This window comes from Aptenodytes forsteri, unplaced genomic scaffold, assembly GCF_000699145.1.
Source record: "Aptenodytes forsteri isolate BGI_AS27 unplaced genomic scaffold, ASM69914v1 Scaffold227, whole genome shotgun sequence".
NCBI lineage: Eukaryota > Metazoa > Chordata > Aves > Sphenisciformes > Spheniscidae > Aptenodytes > Aptenodytes forsteri.
The window spans coordinates 3,194,439-3,215,787 of record NW_008795365.1 but is presented as its reverse complement, the minus strand read 5'-3'; the positions used below and the strand labels follow the sequence as shown (position 1 = coordinate 3,215,787).

The window sequence follows — 21,349 nt, the reverse complement described above, 5'->3', positions numbered from 1 at the left end:
GGGGAGAGAGAGAAGAGAACAAGAGACAGGCACAAGGCAGCTTGGGATAACTGTTATTAAATAAAGTTTAACACCGTAGAGATCTTCCCAGGTGCTCTATACAGGCCGCAGGGGAGGCAGCACTGATTTGCCAAGTGGATGCTGGAATGGATCTTTCGGTAGCGTTACACGCGGAGAGCGTTTCTTTCGCGGTTAGCGGAAGAAATAGGCGGCGGGCACCCCCCCCGCCCGCACCGCCCGCCCGCCCCCCGGGGGTTTTTTGGCAGAAGCGCCTCTAGCCTGCAGTCTGTCTTTCAGCGCTTTAGGTGCCCCGGTTAAGTTTATTTGCTCCTGTTTACATCTCAGCTGCCTTTTGGGCAGATTAATCGCTGTTACGGTTTTAGCTCGCCTTTAGTAGTTCGGGCAATTTCCTTTCCAATAGTAGGGTCTCTTCTTGTGGATCTCGGCTTGGGAGTTTTTCTGGCTTGATACCCCGGGCAAGTCCGGAGCTCCGTTCTCTGCGTCCGCGGCTGCTTCTGCGGTGCTGTAGGAGCACAGGCACAGCACATCCGTGTGGCCTCCAGATTAACACACCAACCGCACACACTCCAGGTATTCAGATTACATGTGAAGGACGACACCAGATTACGTTACTACAAAAACTTGCTACGGGTGCTAGTATGTTACTTATATGAGGCAGTTTGCATGTTATATTCTGTAACAATATAAATACTTTGAAAATATGAGCAGAGGGATGAAGGACTGTCAGGAATCCGTAAGAAAACACCCTTAGAAATTATTATATTAGTATTAACGTATATTAAGTATTCTATTAAGAATTTTCTGGTTTTGCTTCTCATGGCAGAGTTTCTTCCGGGAGAGGGAAGAGATGGTAACTGGCAATTTTGTTCCTAGCTTTGCATGCTGACCGCATGATTGCCATGCTACCACCATGTTCATATGATATATATATATATATATATCAAATTTTCACCAGGAAACATCATTAAATAAGGAGGATGCTAATATAACCACTAAAGCATAGGGCTGTGGGTTCTTTTCATAGCTGTATCACGTTTACTTGGGCAAGCATGAATTTGGGAAAGTCATTTAAATCATTAGTGATTCAGTTTTTCCATTTGCAAATTGGGGAACCATAGTCATAGTAAATAACAGAAGTATTAATACTTGCCTGAAAAGAGTTACAGTCAAAAATGTCTGTTGTTTCTGATATGATTTAGAAACCTAAAGTGAAAGCACTCTTCACCGTGCAAACTGTTGCTAACTGCCCTGAGATACCATACCGGCATTTAATAAAGAAGGATTTACTATTTAGTATATTAAACTTTAAAATCGAGCGTATAGGAACTCACAGTTGGTCAGATCCTCATCTCAAACACACCCACATAAAAGACTGTAAACGTGGATCCCTGGCCTGTGAGGGATAGCACTCTACATGCCAGACAGGGATACTCAGGTTAACATTGCATTTGCTGCTGTATGTAGGTACACACACACTTCTACAGACCACACACAACAGAAGAGGGTAATAGTGGTAAATATTTGTACTGTGGCTGCGTCCAGAAGTCATATCAGTAACTTGTCTCCCACTTTCATTCTCTGGTAAATTTCTTGCTATAAACTCTGACTTAATAGCCCCATAGGGAATGAAATTAGGAGTCGTTTATTTAAAAGGATCCTCCGAAATCCTTCATGTGAGTCCCTAGAAATCAGAAAGTTATAAATACTTTACTTTCTACTCTTCTTTTGGCAACATTGCAGCGCTTTGTCTTGTTTTGCAGATATGAGCCATGTAAAAAAATCTTCATCTTAAATTAAACTGAGGCTTCAAGGAAATGGACTTGAGTGGCCTCCTTGGTTTCGCTGGAGGTGTAGTGTCTCTACCCCCTGTGGCAGGGAGCCAGCTCTGGTGGTTACGCATAGGCAGTCGTACTTACTGGGGCAGAATGCTACGATGCTTCCTTTCCTATCTGGAAATGCCATGAGTTGTTGCTTCGAATACTAAACCAAGTATTTCTGGTCTTTAAAAGAGCTTAAATTTTTATAATTAGCTTCGCCGTGGCTAAGTACTGAACGAACATAAGTTGCAATGACATTCAGGAACCAAATGACACATGAAGTCTGAAGGGCTTTTCCTGGCCAGAGGTCTACCCTGAGACTATAAAAGTCTTCCTCCTAATATTAGGGACTTTGGATCTGGTCCAAAATTTGATTTGAAATACGTGTATTTTCAGTCTTCATTTGAAATCCAAATAACTATAAAGTCAGAGAAAAATAATACAAAGCCTCATTGTTACAATATATCAAAAATACTCAGAAAATTAACAAATTTACTACCTTTAATTATTAATGCAGTGCTGTTACCTTACTTTTTCAAAGAAAAAATAACAACTTTTTATTTTAGCTAAAATATCCTTCAGCAGTCTCCAAGGCCTCTCTTTGCTTGTACACTTTTCTTGCAAGACTGTATTTTAAAACAGAACTTCATCCACCGTATTTTTTCCATTCATATACAAATTCAGTCTCAAACTAAAAGAATTTTGCGGGATCTCATTTATATAAGCTATCAATTACTTACGGAATTTTTTGTGTTTGCCGTTTGTCAGACAGTTAATGTGGGTAATCTAGATTTCAGAGTAGCACAGTGATTATAAAGAGGTGTTTATACATATGTGCTGTAGAGACTGTGCCCTTCCTAAGTGAGAAACAGGGTGTGTTAGTCTACCTGTTGTATTGATTCTGTGTTTCTTTCTTCTTTTTTGTTTTTGCTTATTGTTTCTCTCTGCAGGTGAAGAAGTGAGAAGCATCTCACTGAAATACTGAAAAAACCCCGTCTCACTGACTTTGCTCTTTTGGGACTTCAGGATGGAAGTCTTGTGTTTAAGAGTTTCCTTGCTGCTGCTGGTTCCAGGATTTGTCCTCAGTGACAGCTCTGACAGATATGCTGCCAATCAGAGTGACTTGGGAAACTACCTTTCCACTTTCTCAGGGATCGAATCCAGCATACTCCTCACCACCAGACAGCCCCTGGTGTCCAACAAAACTGTCAAATGCTCCCAGCAGACTAAGATTGCCGAAACGTTTAAATACATTAACACGGTGGTATCTTGTGCTATTTTCATCGTTGGAATGGTTGGGAATGCAACTCTGCTGAGGATCATTTACCAGAACAAGTGTATGAGGAATGGCCCGAATGCACTGATCGCCAGTCTGGCGCTGGGAGACCTTATCTATATTGTCATTGATATTCCTATCATTGTGTACAAGGTAGGATGCAACAACAGTACATTCTAATTGCAGTTTCCTTACAAGTACACTGTCTGTTCTCTATGGTTACTTCTTTGTCTAAGTAGTGCTCTTTTGTCAATGGATAGTCCACTTAAGAAAAAATACAACTCCTTTTTGTTCTACAACAAAAACCTTGCTCTGGGGTCTCACCTCCACAAAGAAAAAGAGTACCTCCTTTTAAAGATGATGTAGCTCTTAGCTCTTAACCAAAGCATGGCCTTGGGCATTTCACAGGAACTCTTCCTTTATTATAGCTGCTAGCAAAAGAATTTACGAGGGAAGACTTTTTATAAACTGTTCTCCTCCTTGATGGACATACAGCATTGGACTAGTTGCTACTTTTGGAATATCCTACCCTTACTTTATGTTTTTACAGAAAATGATCTCTGTGATCTGCTGGCTTCATGTTATGACCTTGCAGAGAGAGATTATGTCGGTTGAGTGTTAAGGTTTTAATTTAATATCCATTAATAGCAGATTCTCAAAATTATTCCAGAGTTAGTAAAGACAACTATATCCCAGAACATTTTTGCGATACTAAATTTCATCTGGATTTGTCAAAGTATAAAAAGGATCCTCAGCAATTCTTTAATCTGGTATAAAGTTATCCCATCCCAATTTCTTATTTTCCATTTTAATTAAACAAAGCCATAAAACAGTGCTTTTTCTGATGCAATGTATGTTTACTAATGTAACTTGAATGAACAGGACTGAGTCCTTTTTTAATATATCTCGCTGATATGAACTTATCTTAGAAAATTGTCAAAGAATTTTGTAAGCTTCTATCTGTATCTTTGTGGATTGTATACAGGTGCATAGCTGATAGCATATTATAATTTTTCTTTCTTTTCTCAGTAAAAACTTAAGGTGTTTCTGTCAGTAAATAAAACACTAAATAATATAATGAAGAAAACCCATTCCTCACAATTTTGGCCCTTAAAGATTCTAGAGACTTTATTTACATGTGTTTTAAACAAAACTTTTTAATGCATAACTTTATAATAACCAGTGTCCTGTGGTTTCAAATTGGATTTTAAAATTAAAGAAATGGTGAATTGAAAGGACGTATTTTGTAACTATATAACTGTTGACATCATAACTATTGACCTGCATTATAACGCAGATATAGATAGGACAAGATCATAAAAATTTGAATTCATTAATGGATTAAAAATACATATATGTGCATACATTACATTCGTACAGAGGCATATTGTCTACGGTAAAATGCAGTACCTGATTCTGATCTTCCAGTAGTATAAATTACAGATAAGTCTTTTAACTTTATCTGGTTTTAATATAATATGAATTTGAAACTAGGATAAAGACTGTTAATAATAATGCACGTGATTTAGTGGAAATTCTAGTTTCCACTTTTCAATATTCCACCTGGAAAATTAAGTAATCAATTTGTTGATAAGATAGCAGATATCTGTAGAGTATTTTGGATCAACAGGTTGATGAGAAAGATTAGCCTCTGCCTGATATTGGGCTTCTGCATATTTTCATTATTCTTAGCGAACTGGACTCATAGCCTGGACTGCATCTCCCATGATGCATTACAGTTTCTTCCTTGGTAAATGATCCTGATGTCTTTATGGATAATTGCTACGGCAGTGTTCTTACTTCTTGTGGTATTTCTGATAAGAAATTTTAAGGAAAAACGGCATGTGTTTTTTTCAGAGCTGGGTTTGGGAAAGAACAGGTATTTTTATTACACATTTTTTCTAACCTTTCAAGAGCTCTGCTGCTCCTTCACAAAAAGGAATGGAAATATGGAATTAATTTTGCCTTTCAGAATTGCCTTTTGATGATCTTCTGAAAATTCTTTAGAAGTTTAGCTAAAAGTAACAAACAATATTTTTTACATTCCCTTTATTAGTTTGCAATACATTTTTTCTACTAATTTTCTGACAATCCTTTGGCATTCTATAGGTTCATTTGCCTTGCTATATCTTATATGATGAGCTGAACTGTGGTCCTGAATGTCTCTGTACAAATGAAATTACCTTAGCCTATCTGAAAATTTGTTTCTGTACTGCAGAGAAGTATTTGATAAATAAAGGCTGTGAATGAAACTGCAGCCCCTTGACATCAATGTATGTCAATTCCCACATGTAAGAAAGCAGAATTAAAATTGCATTTACAAGCATAATTCTAGCTTTCAGTAATTTTTTGAGTGCTTGAACCTTCAAAATAAATTACTTAAAAATTACCATATACAACCATCTTGTTGTATAAGGTTAGCTGCATGTATTCTGATACAGGGAAGAACTTATACCATTTATAAGGGAGCTCTAGTACTTCTGATAAGAAATTCTATTATTATTTATAGGTCATTTTTCTTATAGACCATCCAGTAATACGTCTGCTTACGTTAGGAGTTGATCTTAAAGTTTCCTGATTGTATCACTAGGGATCCTAAAATCTGTGGCACCATTTAGCTCCTCTTGTTGAGTGACAGTATGAAGGATGGCCACTGGAAATATCACAATTTGAAAGTGGAAGTGATAGTCTTTTAAGGAAAAAAATTAAAGTGGTTTTAGTTTTGTTTTAAAGTTTAAATTTTAAAGTATTTTATACAATTAGTTCTGAACTTTATTTTAAAGATTCTTTTAGCTTTAGAGTCAGCCTCATGTCAAACCATGTATTAGTATCCTAACTAAACAAATGGTGTCAAACACTTAATACCTTATAGGTCAGATCTTCATTTTTATGAGGACAAAACAGCTCTGAAATCAGAATTAGAGTAAACAAGCATTCATCTGCATATTAAAATAACCAATAGTACAGTATTAAGATGGCCACATCGTATAGAACAAAATGTGTAATACTATGTCATTATAATGTAATATCAGAAATAGGTATAATCACTTTCCTGAAACATAAGGTAGCCTTAACTAACTACTTTCAAAAGAGAAGTAGGTAATATTACTGATATTCAGATCCACTTTACAAATCCTTAGAAAGAAGCAGCTCTAAGATTGAAAATGTAAGGTCCCAGGAGAATTGAGTCCATCATTCTGTTATGTATTTACACAATTAACAAAGATGCGATGCTGGGGAAAAAGAAAAGAAATTATGTAATTTATGTCAGCTAAAGATATGGTCACAGGCGTTTGACATGTTTATCCTTTCTTCACGGTACAGTAGGCTCAAAATTTCCCCTTACTTTCTCCAATTACTGTAATTATCTAGTGGATTCCCCTTAGCAATTTGTTAAATGGATTGAGATGTAAGTACTATTCACTAGCCTCCTTTGAAGATATTCTGGATGTATTAAAGCCCCATTACACTTAATTACCACTAGTATATCCACTTGTACTATCAAATCAATATTAAAAATTGTAACAAATTGAGTTTTACAGGAAGGGTGCCAGTTATAAATCCAGCCTTAATAGACTGAACTAAGACAATTTCATTTTCAATCACATGTTTATAGCACCTGGACCCAAATAGTTTCCTCTTCACCCAAAACATACCCATCTCAGACATCCAAGATGTCAAAGTCTAAAGCCTCCAAAGCAGTAAGAATGACTTCTTTGCAGTGAAAAGAGGATTGGGAAATACAACTTTTATGTTTTATGCTGCTGTAGAGGTAGGGTTAAGGCAATGAAGAAGAGACAGGTTTCATACTTCCTTTTCTAGTCTCAGGTGGCATAGCACATAGCTGAAAGCTGCTGCATCACCTGCATTACCCATCACTGCCATGTGTATTTGTAGCAAATAAGCTAAGTTTGGACGCAATGCACAAAAACTTCTTTAGAGGACTGCTTTCCATAAAGAAACTAGACAGTTTTCTAAGGCTATACATAGGCAGCAGCAGAATATCCATAGCACCACTATTGCCTTGGCTGCGCTAAAGCTCTGGAAAGCCCTTATGGCTGCTGCTGCTGTCACTGACTGAAGTTTAGCAGATCAACAGCAAGAAAAACAGGTGCTCTCCACAGAAAAAGCTGTCCATAGCTCTTTCCTGAGCTCATGGAGCTAGAAACACTCTAGGCCAAGGCTCTCACCTTTGGAATGGCAAAGTTCAGTTTTAACTATGTTATTGGGAAGTCCTGAGCTGTCTCTGCTTACATTTTTATGCAATTTAGAGAAAAATGTTTAAACAAGTTCTACTTATTGGAAACTGACCTACATAGGATTGACATAAATCATATTGCCTTACATCTAAATATGCTTAACTCCTTAAACCATTAGTTTATAAAGAAGTAGATGAAGTAAATTAGCCAGCTTTTAACCTGTTTCTTTAAATGTGAATAACAAATATTTTCCTAATCATTTTACTGGTATAAAGTGAAAGACATCTACTCAGAAAACAAGCAAGAGTGTCCACTGCTCAAACAGCTCAAGATGATGATGTTTTCTTTAATAAACTAAGCTTTTTTGTTAGTAAATTGGTATTCATGCTTACCTTAGTTGCAACAGCAATCTGAGTAGTCCACCTAGAACATTATGAGTCTAAATATAAAAGGTAGCTGGCAGTAAGCAAACATCACCCATTTTGTCTTCAGTAAAGGAAGACTTAACTGACGCATTTCTAGTCATGGACGTTTTTCAACATCAGAGCAAATGCGTAAGTGTTAGACCAATCCCTTCTTAATCACAAATTATTTGGCATATCTGATTACCTTTATTGACAGAATTAATATTATACATAAGCAGGGATGATAATTAAACACACTGGGACTGATCCTGTAGGCTAACAGAGCAAGTGACATCCCCAGTAGTTATAGTTTTGTGCCAAAGGAGTATAAGGCCAAGCCCACAGCACACATAAATTTAAATGTACTTAGAAAAGAAACCCCCCTTTAAAAGCAAAATTTGTCATATGTGCAGCGTATACTTCTCAATGAAGTACCAACACCAGTAGGAAATTCTGAGGCCACCAGCTTAACAACGGCATTCTGTCTTTCACTGAATTCTTATCAGTGATTCCAAGAAGTGATGTGTTGATAGCCCAGTGTGATGCAGAAATCCATATAACTTGCCCAGAACAAGACCTATTATTTGGTTGTATGTCTCCATGTAGTGATCATGCATAAAAGAAATCTAGAGGTAGCACAGGAATTGATCACTGAGTCCTGAAGGCAGAAGTTACCCAAAATGGAACAGGGAAGGGAAGTCCATCAGGAATCTGTTCTCTCCATTTACAGGCTACAGCTTCCCAGCAGAGTGTTTAATGTGCATACCAAGGCAGGAGCTAAGGAAGAGATTTTATATTCTAGGTCTTTGTTCAAGATTCGCTCTGCCTTTAACTAATGGCTGTACTTTGGGGGGGTGGGATATATGTTCCCTTCAATGCACAGGCAGCTCCTCCCTCATCTTCAATTTCACATCTCATGCCTGCCTTGCTGTTCTGCGGATTTGCAATACTGTACGGTACCTAGAGACTCTAGGTTTAACAGGATATTTTAGTATGTTTGCTCTCTTCATTTTTCAATCAGCTGAACTCTACAGATAACAAGGAATTGTTTTGATTGTGCATATCCAGGGTTTACCAGTTCTGCAGTAATTTCTTAGCAATCCTGTCACTCTCTTTAGCAACACACAAAAGACAAGACAGCTGGAAGAATAACAAAAGCAATATTTTGCCCAGGGATTGAAAAAATTCTTTTCAACAAATCACCATGCACGTAAGCACACCTTGCAGCTCATTTCTCTGAAGAAGAGCAGCACAGCTTGAGAAACAGTCTACCTAAAAGAATGGGAAGTTAGCCAACACCACAGAACAACAAAAAAGAAACTAATCCTACTTTGTAAACAGCAAAAATACCGCAGGGGAGATGTCTAGAGTTGTTAGGAATGCTTTACCACTAAGTAGATTTTTTTAATAAATATAAACATTTTAACAAGAACGTAAAACTTAGGATTTATTTTTTTACCAGTTAGTTGAGACAGAATGTTCTGCTTCAAAAACAGGGCACTTGTTTTCTTACCTTTCAGGATCTCTTGAAGTATAATCTATTTTCTCTTGTATAAGAACTATACATTCCCTTCCATAGCTGCCTAAGCAGGAGAAAAAGACTGTAGGCATTCATGACATGGCATGAGACCCTCTGCTACCTTCACCTTCACTCAGCTGGGTAAAGATGAGCAAAATAGCAGAAAAAGCTGTGGTAGGGCAATTCAGAGGGAAAAATGTCTTTGATGGTTCTCATGCATCCCCACATAACCTTTCTTCCTTCCAGAAAAAAAGTCAGTCTTTTATCCACCCAAAGTGGAAAAAAGACGGTTCTTGGTGGTAGCAAAATTAGGAATGTATTTCCTGCAAAGAACAGTTGAAGAGATACAGTGTGCCTTCTCTACCATGGCAGTATCGTCAATCTAAGTATAAGGAAAAAACCAAGTAATACCAAAGTTAGCAGAAGCCCGAACTATCATGTCACCGTGATATACTCAATATTGGTCTTGTTCCCTGCATTGTAAAGGTTAGCCTTGTTCTTTGTCTTCCTCTACTTTTTTTCTACTCACTGTCCTTCCCAAAGTTGAGGCTTTTCACTCCAACAGTGGGAAGGGAAGGAGTACCTAGAGACAGGCTGTGTTCTCTCTCCCTCACCCTTACAGCTCTCCCTCTTTCCAGCAAAGTGGTGGAGCACAGCTGAGTTACATATGTGGGATGAGCAACAGTCTGTGGGTCCCAAGCAAGAAATGGATGAGGATTGTCCTGCAATGCAATTCTCTCTTGGATATATGGGTTGTAGGAAGAAGAGAAAGGCTTGAGAACATGCAGTGAATTCTCGTCCTATGAAGTTTCATGGGGACAGAAGGGTCCCGGTTGAGTCACTGAATCAAAATATCACAAGCAGGAGACTCAATCCACCCTTCTTCCTAACTAACCAGTTTTACAGATCAGAGACAGGAGGAACACTTCAGTCAGAATCATCATCTTTTGCCACTTAATGCAGTCAGCTCAGTGGTATAGACCTTGGACACTCTTGTGTTCAGCCAGATTTTACCTGGATTCCAACCAAAACACCAGGTACCATATTTGGCCCATGCCTTGAAGCAGACAAGGGCACACATAATCGTAGAACACAGTTTAAGACAGAGCTTTACCAAGATAGCTCAATGTCTCCTAGAGGAAACTAAGCTTAAAAAACAAAGAAAAAAAACCCCAAATGTGCTGATCTGACAAAAACAGAGGAATTTCTCTTGTCTTTCATTCTGGGCTATGTTGCAAGGAAAGAAAATCTCCCCGGAATACGCTGGTTTTGTAACTCCTACTCCACAGTTAGGAGGTGCTGGTCACTTATACAACTAGACATTATCTATACAAACAGAAATCTGCTGGTTTGGTCCCTTTCTCCATTACTGCACAAGTGTAACAGAAGTTATGGAATAAAGAAGGTATTTCTATTTGTCCTGCTGAAGACAGAGCAGAAACTCTGACTGCCAGGATTGTGCCAGAGTTGTTCCATCAGTATCATTGGACACTTAAACACCATGAAACTCCGGAGAGTATCCCGCATGGGGGCAGCATGAGGGGCAAGCACTACCGGTATGAAACACAATTCAGTTTCTGGGAAACAGATCTTGTGTGTCAGCACAACAATGGTCCCAAGTGGATATAGGAAGAGGAAGGCTCTAGAGCACTAGGATGAGATCAGAGCAGGAAAGGGCAGGTATGAAACCTTTGCTTTCACCCTCAATGCCATGTGTCAGAGAGAGAGGACCACCTGACATGTAGTTGTTGAACCGGGGCAGTGTTTATAGAGCGGCTCAGAGCCGGTTCATATCCAGCACCTAACCCAGTCCATCTATTTTGGGCTGAGCTCCAGGGTCATCGTCTGCCTGTAAACACACAGTATCAGCCTAGTATTAGATAAACACTGTGGATGCACATGAGCATGTACTGGTGAATACTCATGTGGTTGGATTATAACATTCTCTCTTTTAGACTATATATAAATTGCTTGGGATGCACAGTGGGACTTTATCTATGTTTTGTACATGAGCTAGCATACTAATGGGGGTTAGAAAATAGCAACAGCAGTAGAATAAAATCAACTGAGTGACATTTAAAAATCATTGCAAAGGAATGTTCTCAGTGCTGCTGTCTTGTTTGTTTCAAGCTGCAACGTCAGGGCAGAGAGGCCATATAAAGCAGCAGAGAAGGGGGGATGCTCAAGGAAGCTGTGGCTGTCTGGATACTTAGCTGAGGTTTTTTAAGACCGACAGTAGAACCTTGAAATCTTGGTTTCTGATTTCAGTGTAAAAATATGCTGTTGACTACGGTCTTTTCTCACTCAGGAATTGCACCACAATTGAACTGTATGAAATACTTCTAAGTTGCAAACTGTACAAGGGGAAAAGTGCATTTCCTTTGCCGCATGTCTTATTTTGAAACCTCAGAGATTTTGTGAGTGGGTTTGCAAAAGCACAATCCATTTGACCAACTCATGGAGAACTTGGATGCAAGTTGGGATAATCAGCCTGATTCCTCCTATCCTTGTGCCTTGAGAGAAAATGTAATCTGCTAAAATTTTATACTAATTTTGTTCGCATATTAAAACATGCAAAAGCACTGGAAGAGCAGAGCCAGTAGTCCCAGTTCTTATATTGTACCTAAGTAAATCAGGACTAATTCAATTAAATTCCTGGACCCATTTTTTTATACAAAATAAATGTGTTATTTCCCTCCGAAGTTTCTGTACCCTGCTAGGGCAGAACAGAGGGCAATGGACTTGTTTTGATGTAAAATTAGTAAAACCAAAGACAGGATCAGATTTGCTGACTAAAAATATCTACAGAAGAAAAAACTGGCACCTGATCCAAGGGGAAGTAATGAATGCATAGCTGATGCGGAATGATAATGGAGTATACCCACAGAAATGATTGCAAAGGTAATCTTAAAAATCAAATAACTTAATTCTGATCCCAGTGATTTTGATCAAAATCAACTTGAAAAGAATGTCTAATGATTTGGTACTGATGTTACTTCAGTTAGTGGAAAAGTGTAAGAAGCAAAAGGAATAAAATACTTTTAATCTTAAAAAAGGAGAGCTTCCTGGGGTGTGGGGAAGATGTGTACATGCTGGAACCATGATAAAGCTTCCCTGTGAAGAGTAATGAGTTAGTGAACCTTTTTCAATTACAACACTTTTCTTTTTGAAGCTAATATTTGCCTTGTAGTAACAGAGTTTCACAGTCACTACAAAGTGCTTGTTCATTTCTGTTGCTGGGTATATGCTACAGCCACAGTCAGTGCACATAAATGAATAGGTGGCTATCTTTCAGTTGCCTTTTAAAGTGTGATCTATAATGATAAATCAGTTCTGGGGCTCTGGTTGGCACAGGGGATTGACAAAAGTCTGCTAGGCCTCTTTTCCCTGGCAGTGCCATTTATAATTTAACCTTCACCCAGTGGTGCCTGAAAACCATTCTGATTTTACCCAAACCCAGACAAGAGTCTGGAGCTGAAATTCCACGTGACTACAACTGGTTGGAGGGAAAAAATAATCTAGTAAAAAATATAATGCCTAACAGATAACACCTTTCCTATTTAACGAGCTGTCATACACGTAAGTTTGCTTCATAGTATTAACATCCGGTTGGCTGAAAGCTAAGAATTGCTAAAATCTGTCTTGAAATACAAGTAATCAAATGACAATATGAATATAGTCCTAGAGAGACATAGGCAGCATGTAGTACGTAGCTGCTTCCAGCATTTTTGAGGTATTATTTGGGGAAAAAAAAGCACAAGTAATTCAGCATTGTGATGAATGGCTATAAAAAAGAGGGCATGTGAAAAAGCCAGATCAGGACTGACTATAAAGAGAAAACGAATTCCTACAAATCTGGCATTCAGTGATAAACATCCTGTACTCTACAGCAAAGTGCTCTGAAAAACTCAATGCTGTGAAAAAACAGAAAGGTAACTCCTACCTTAACTGAGATAAAGACAGATGTGAATTTTAACTTCCCATAGTTAACATTTAAATTGTTAAAGGTAGTGATTATTAGTAATTTTCAATTTAACAGTAATTTAAATAGAAATAAAATGTTTACTTTGAATACTACAGTCCTGAGCTACAATCAAAATCTGTTTTTCTAATTCTGCAGACAGAATCCACCCACTCTTACTAGACAAGTGTGGTCCAGAGCCTAAGCTTCTAATGAAAAAATTTTCTAGTCCTCATGGTTGCAAAGATAACTCTCAAAACATGAACTGACAGTAAGCAAAGAAGTCTGCCCAAGTATGCAGATGGCCTGGCACAACAGGTCTGCAAGAAAGTAAACTCTGAAAACAACAATTCAGATTTCTATTGATTTAATCATATTCCAAACAGTATAATCTTTGTTCAGTTTTAACTGTAAAAATGTTAAACATATATGATTCATAGGTTGTGTTTATCATTGAAAGAAGAAAACTAATTTTTGCATGTAGAATGCAATGGCGTCAGTCCTTGCACATTTGTGCAGATGGAAGTATGGTTCCTTGTTCTCTCTTTTCCATTTGGTGCCCTTGCCCAGGGACAGCTAGACTGTGGCACATCACACATACTGTATTTATTGGAAATGCTTGTCGTGCCACCAGTTTATCTCCATCTCATGCACTTGAAAATAAAACTGTTGTGAAGTTTAAATCTATTTTAGTTCCATAAAACAGTCCTAGGTCTGGATCTGACTATCTTCAAAAATTCAGCAAAATTAGGTTTTAGAAGCTTTCAGAAGCTTGGGTTTAGCTTATAATTGTTATTCCATAGTGTATCATTTGCTGTCTTCCTCTGAAGCAAATAAAAACATCTCCAAATTTAGACGGTGCCATCAAAATATTCTGTGTTCTAGCCTTTGTTCAGTAAGGCCTAATATAAATCCAATGACTGCACAGTAGTAATAATTATTTAATTATCCAGTAAGACAATTACTACTACTGCCTTTAAAAATGTGCCCCCTGTTTACATGGGGGATAGAACATCCACTAGGATGTTGACAAAGTTACATATCTGGCTCAAGCACTTGATATTTTCATTTCAAATCTAATGCTTTCTATTACACAACCTCTTTAACACAAGTTGATAAGAGCATAAGAACTGCTGGGCTATATCACACAAAGAACTCGTCTTACCTCTTATTCAATATCCTGCCCCTGAAAAAAGCTCACTAGCAGAGGCTTAGGGAAGCAGAGTAAAAAACCGGTAGTGCAAGAGTGTCTTCCCTTCTGGTGAGAAGGTTTAGTGACTTCATTTTTCAAAAGAACTATTCGTGGTGACTGTAAGATCCCTTTCTTGAGGGGAATCAGCTAAGTTAGAGCTCGGTACTTTGTATGGACTTAATAATTTTTCACTTATTACATTTATTTACATTGAAGGTAATCTGCCATTTTACTGCCAGGCACCCAGTAAAGGGAGATCTGCTGTGCCTCTGAAGTCAGTTGTAGATTTGACTATCCTGAATACTTTTGTGTCCTGCATTTTGTATGTATGCTTGTTCAAAGCTTTAACAGTTACAGCTAGAAAGATTACTGTTTACATGCTAATTATTCACAACTATTCACATGAATCAATGTATTCATATTTGTTATGTAAATGCCTCCTTGGAAATACTAATCTAAACCCCAGCCACTCGTTCACGTCTTTCCAAATGGATGCTTTTCTGTTGCCTTGTAGTACAGCCCCCATGTATGTATGATGGTAGTCCTTTAAAACATAATATGGAACAAATTATGTATGTACAATATTTTCTCCACACACTTAAGAATCTGGCAGTGAATACTGTCATGAGTTACATAGTGGTACATTTACAATGACAAGAATCTACTTGCGTGCAGCATGAGAATTTGGCTCTGAGGTATTTCATTATGAACTGTGAGTTATGCTTTGACTGCTTGGTTCTGGGAGACGGTAATTGCAACCATTTACGAGAGGGTTGAGTTACGATTTTCATTATTCAATACTGGTGGCTGAAGCACAATAATAAAAAATCTTTTAACAATGCAAGTTATTATTACAACAGCACAAGGTCAACACCTAAGTTTAAACTTTCACCCTCTGTGCTTCTATAGTAGCAGTTACTTCCCAGATTCACCCAGTACTAAGGATACGCTTGAGGCATGGAGAATTCATGGTTACAATGGCTGTGTAAGACAAGAAATAATTACAATTGTTACATACTTGCTAAGTTACTGTTTAAATATTCTGATTATTTTATATCTTCTCTTTAGCTCCTTGCTCAGAAGTGGCCTTTTGGAGATTCTGAATTTGGACAGTTTCTTTGCAAATTCCTTCCCTTTATACAGAAGGCGTCGGTGGGAATCACAGTCCTTAATCTCTGTGCCCTTAGTGTGGACAGGTACAGTATGTTTTCCTCTTTTGACAGACACTGTTCTTGCCCTTGCAGTTTTCCTAAAACTGAGAGCACTCAGTATGGTCTTCTTAGCAGGCAGACTACAGTATGGATGTAACTTACATTCTGGGTTTTTATATCCTGGCTATAACAAAGCACTGCATCTGTGCCTTAAAGTATAATATGAAGGCATTGGACTAATTAACTTCACAGTTTTTTTAAAGGTATTTAAAAGCTCTAGTAAAGCATTATTTCAATTTCCTTTACCAGACAAAAATTTATTGGGATTGGACTCAGTATTTAGACTTCTTTCTTTCATATGACCTCATGTTTGTTTTGTATTTGAACAGGATCATAATCTTTAGTCTTAAAAAGAATTTTTTCCCCCCACTGCCTATGGACCATAATTACAGTGTTTATTTTGATAACTTTTATAGCTAATTGAGTTTTATTGAAAAACACGTTGCAAACTTGCTTTGATAGTTTGACATGGATAGTTTGAAAATTAATGCCTCTGCTAAAAGTGCTCAGGAAGATACATAAGCTTTTTGATAGAACAACAGCTAAGATGCTTTTGAACATTATTCTTTTATGCTTTTTTCTTCATACATATAAGGCAATAGCAGATGAAGACTTCACTTATGTAAAAGCTATTTTTATTGGTCTTGAGTTTACTTGATCATGTTCTAGTCCAAAATATCAGTAATTCTGATACAGAAAATATTGATAAATAAAATACATTATGTGTATTATTAGTACAGTGATGCAAAGGTAAAAGAAACTTGAAAATTAATCTTGGTTTGGTTTTACATAAAAAGTTGATGTACAAGGTTTGCAATGGATGAGTAACTTAGTAGTATCCATACCTGAAATACAGTTCCTTATTGCATTAGTAACTCATTAGCTGAAGCCAGCAACAAAAAAATGTAACACAGGCCAAGTGTTCTATTTCCATTTTTGAGTCTGAGAACTATAAAAAGAATTCTATTTCTCAAACAATATCTACCCAGCATAAAATACAATCCCATGGACTACTCTAGGGAATAAATCATAGATCAAGCACATATGAAACAGAGAGTTTGTTAGATAAGTTCTGACCAATGCAGTTTCACTAGATTTAGTCCTACTGTTACATACATTTTCATAAATCAGAAGTAACTCAGCTGAAGCTACCTCTTTATAAATGCATATATATATTTTTACAAGCACTGATTTGCTAATCCTCACAACAACCAAATGCTGTTTCCATCTGAGTATAAAGTCTTGTATGGGATCAGACTTAGACTATTTAATTTCCTCCCCCAGTTTACACACTTTGCCAAGGACATATTCTTTATCATCTGGTGCTACTCTAGTAAATGGATGCAGAGAATGTGCATTAGAAAACAGATGTATACAGCCAGATTCTGATATTGGCTAACATGAAGTGAATCTAGGTTAAATCACCACGAAATCAGGATCTGAGAGCACCTTCAACAAGTTAGGTCGGGCACTGGAAGTGGCATAGTCACATTAATATAAAATTCCACATCAGCTAATGTTTGCTTTTTAGTATGGAAAATGAGTAAATATGGAATTGTGTGCTGTCACAGCTGGACTGTTTCTGGTCTACAGGCGAGTTATTTTTTTCTTAAAAAAAGCTCCTGAAAACTATCTCACTTATAGTTATTTTGGGAGTCTATACATGGAATTGCATTCCACGAGGCGGAAAAAGATAGAGTCAATTGGTATAATGAATTCAGAGCTCCATAGCTTTGATAATTGTTGACTCTCTTGCAGACTACAGCCTTAATGCAGAACAAGATTTATTTTTTCTCCCTACTAGGACTGTTCTCTGTGCTAACTATATCCTATTGTGAAACCCCACTCATTACTACTGCCCCTCGCACAAAGTGACTTGCACTGACAGCGTATTAAAGTTTAACTGTGCATGCCCAAGGGGAACAATGTCCACGCACACATGGAGAGGGTTTTAAGAGGCTGACAGAAAACACCAAACCAGGAAGCTCACATTTGTTTCAGATGCCTCTCAGGCATTTTTAAACTCTAGGTCATGATGGTGACGATAGTCTGACTCTTTTTCTAGACAGTGCCTGACTGTGACTAAGAGGAAGGATATTTCCCTTCCTGAGCTTTTACTCTTGCTTATGTCTCGGGCATAATGATTTTGATGAAGAAATGGTTTTAAGAAGAAGAGTGAAGATATGGATCTCATTTAATATCTGTACACCCTCTTCTTGCTTCCTCTGCATACCATATTGCATAGAACGGTAATCTCAGGGTAGGTACTTTCATCTGGCCCAACTTCCAGTAAGTGTATTAGGTAAGTAAGTCAAGATTTTACCACTAAAACAAAGCTCTAAGAGCTTTATTGTATTAAGAGCTTTGCAATCAACACACTGCTGACTATCTTTAAAATGATGAACAGCTGTGATCTCTCACAACGAAGAGGAATAGATCGATATCAGCAACAGTAGTGTCATTTAGGAACTATTCTGACACTAATCTTGACAGTGACTGCTTCTTACGTCCTTGATCAAGTCTCTTATCTTTTCTGTATTGCTTTCTCTTATCTTTTCTGTATTGCTTTTCCCTCTTATAAAGGACTGATGATACTTGCAGAACAGAAATGTTACACTAGTGGGCCATTTGAACAATTACTTTTCTAATGCAGTCAAAAGGAATAGGGAAACAAAAGCACCTACTCTGAAAGACAGCAGGCATAGGGGACTGATAGTCCACAGACAAGCTATAGCCCATGATTTAATTTTCATATACTCCTTATTTAATTTCATAAGGCCCACAATACATTTTCTTTTTTAATTCTGATTAGATACTACTATGGTAAAATTCATCCAAATTGTTCCAAAAACTAATCTGGGCCACAGCAAAAACCACAATCATGCTGCATTAATGAGACCAATACTGGAAGGCTAACTAGAGTTCTAGAATTATTCTTCACCAAAGAATGATGACATCACAGAGAGGGTGTAGAAAAGCATCAGAAATGATTCAATGGCCTTACAGATCTCAATTTGTTGCTTATCAAAAACGATACTTAAGAAGCCACTTAAATATAATATCCAAGTACTGAAATACAGGTGATGTATGAGATATCCATGGGGTCTCTAGCTTAGCAAAGAAAGATATAATAAGAACCTATAGAACAAAGTTTCAGCCAGACAAATTCCAAATGAAAATGAGGTACACGTTTTTAACGAGGGTGATTAACTACAAGAAGAAACCACCAGGGAAAGGTGAAGGTGTCCTGCTCTTAATGTCCTCAAATCAAGACAGGATGTCCTTCTGAAAGAAATGCTTCAAGCAAGTTATAACTAGATAGAAGTGCAAAATATTTAATTGTATGTATCTATACTTCATGATGTAATGATCCCTTGTCCTTAAATACTGTGCATCTCTAAATAGAAGTAGCAGGAGGGACTGCAGAGTCCATGAAAAGCAAGTTGGAATAAATAGCTAAGAATGGGAGAAGAGGGAGGAGAAGAAAACAGAGGAGAGAGATTAACTGAATGGCACAATATACTAAAGTTGACAGCACATGCATGAAGAGTAGAAAATGAAAAGGGGAGAGAGAAGAGGAGCCACAACATTAAACAGAGAAAAGGAAATTATGTGGAAAAGAATTGAATATTTTAGACAAGGTTGGAGACAAAAGGGAAACAAACAGATAAAAGAAAAGTAAGACAAAACACGTACACACAGATTTTAGACTGGGGAATTAAATGTAATGCATGATGCATGTATTTTATGTCAGCTCCCTGGCAGACATCCTATATTTTCTAAGTATGAGGGAAATAAACCCTGCAGTATTTTCCCACTCCTAATTATGGGAGGTTTGTGGCTAGACAAAGATCCTATATATTACATAACTCACAGAACACCCACTTGAAAAATTATACTACCGCTATTTTTCAAATCACTCTTACAGCAGTGAGTAAAGAGACCAAGTAATTGCAGGTTAATATGCACTCAGCAAATGCTGATCTAATTACTGAGCTTCTTATGCTTTAGCTGAAATCATTCAAAAAATTCTTCAGCCAGTATTTCCTTATCTGATAGTTACTTGAATTGTGAACTGAAAAAGAAATTGCTAATAAAATACATACAGGACCCAAATCCTTACTGCTGTGCATACTGATCTTCTCATGTGCAAAACAGATGTAACTCAAACAGAACAGGTACAAAAATGCAAGAAAGGAAAGAACTGGATTCACAATTTACAACCCATTTGCTGTCACTTACATAGTTACACAGGTGACACAACACAAACTTTGCATTTCTTACTTGAAAAATACGTACAGTCTACAGGCCCCTGTTTGCTAAGAACATCATTCAGTCAAGGATGAGATAGTATTGAGTACCTTGTGCAGCTGATGGGACCGATTGTAAAGTTGCCAGTCAGTAGAAAGTAAACTTCAAATTGATTGTTACGTTTCCAAAGTTCACAAATTTGAGCATTTGTGTGAAAGGTTGTTTCTATGAATATTCCATTTATTCATTAAAGCCAAAATTTTATATTTGGTAAAATGAAATATGAGAGGATCACATTATTTAAAAATAAATTTGAATATTAATATGAATAAATATGTGTGAAAAGATATGATGCTGAATGTTACTTTCTCAATTATCTCAGTACAGTTTATTTGTTTCGATGCTGTCAGAATTCCAATCTCATAGACCTCCTCCCCATGAGGGAACCATTGCCTCCCTCCTGTCTGATATTCTTTGAAGATAAGGATGCCTTTAGAAGATGTTTTTATTTTTAATCTGCAAGTCCAAAATGTAGTTTGCTTTAGTATGTTCAAAATCTTTATACATACATTTCTGTTAAAATGATGTACTGAGAACTTGTCCATAGTACAGCTGTGACTATGCTGTGTATAATATTGCTATAGATATCAAAGCAAATTTTCTAGTCTGTTTACTGCAAGAATGATGACATACAAGGCTCTGACACATTCCAGTGATGTTCTGCAATAATGCTTTCTGAAGTCTTTGTGAGGGGCTTACGGACTAATCTTGCATTCATGCATCTTCCTTCCTCTATGTGCTGGTTTTGGCTGGGATAGAGTTAATTTTCTTCGCAGTAGCTAGTATGGGGCTATGGTTTGGGTTTGTGCTGAAAACAGCGTTGGTAACACAGGGGTGTTTTCGTTACTGCTGAGCAGTGCTGACACAGGGTCAAGGCCTTTTCTGCCTCTCACCCCACCCCACCAGCGAGCAGGCTGGGGGTGCACAAGAAGTTGGGAGGGGGCACAGCCGGGACAGCTGACCCCAACTGACCAAAGGGATATTCCACACCATATGACGTCATGCTCAGCATATAAAGCTGGGGGAAGAGGAAGGAAGGGGGGGGACGTTCAGAGTGATGGCGTTTGTCTTCCCAAGTAACCGTTAGCCATGATGGAGCCCTGCTTTCCTGGGGATGGCTGAACACCTGCCTGCCGATGGGAAGTAGTGAATGAATCCCTTGTTTTGCTTTGCTTGTGTGTGCGGCTTTTGTTTTGATGGAGCCCTGCTTTCCTGGAGATGGCTGAACACCTGCCTGCCGGTGGGAAGTAGTGAATGAATCCCTTGTTTTGCTTTGCGTGTGTGCGGAGCTTTTGTTTTACCTATTGAACTGTCCTTACCTCAACCCACAAGTTTTCTCACTTTTACCCTTCCGATTCTCTTCCGCATCCCACTGTAGGGACTGAGCAAGCGGCTGTGTGGTGCTTAGCTGCCTACTGGGGTTAACCCACCACAGGCA

The 21,349-nt window shown here is 37.8% G+C and overlaps 1 protein-coding gene across 1 annotated transcript in view; it reads left to right on the top strand.

Annotated features, from left to right (window-relative positions):
• Positions 1-2,785: 2,785 nt before the first annotated feature.
• The window catches only part of EDNRA (endothelin receptor type A), a 32,247-nt gene continuing 13,683 nt past the window's right edge, over positions 2,786-21,349 (top strand). Inside the window, exons 1-2 of the mRNA XM_009280248.1 lie at positions 2,786-3,267; positions 15,458-15,585. Coding sequence (XP_009278523.1) covers positions 2,866-3,267; positions 15,458-15,585 — 530 coding nt within the window. The 5' untranslated portion in view covers positions 2,786-2,865. The remainder of the gene's footprint in view (positions 3,268-15,457; positions 15,586-21,349) is intronic.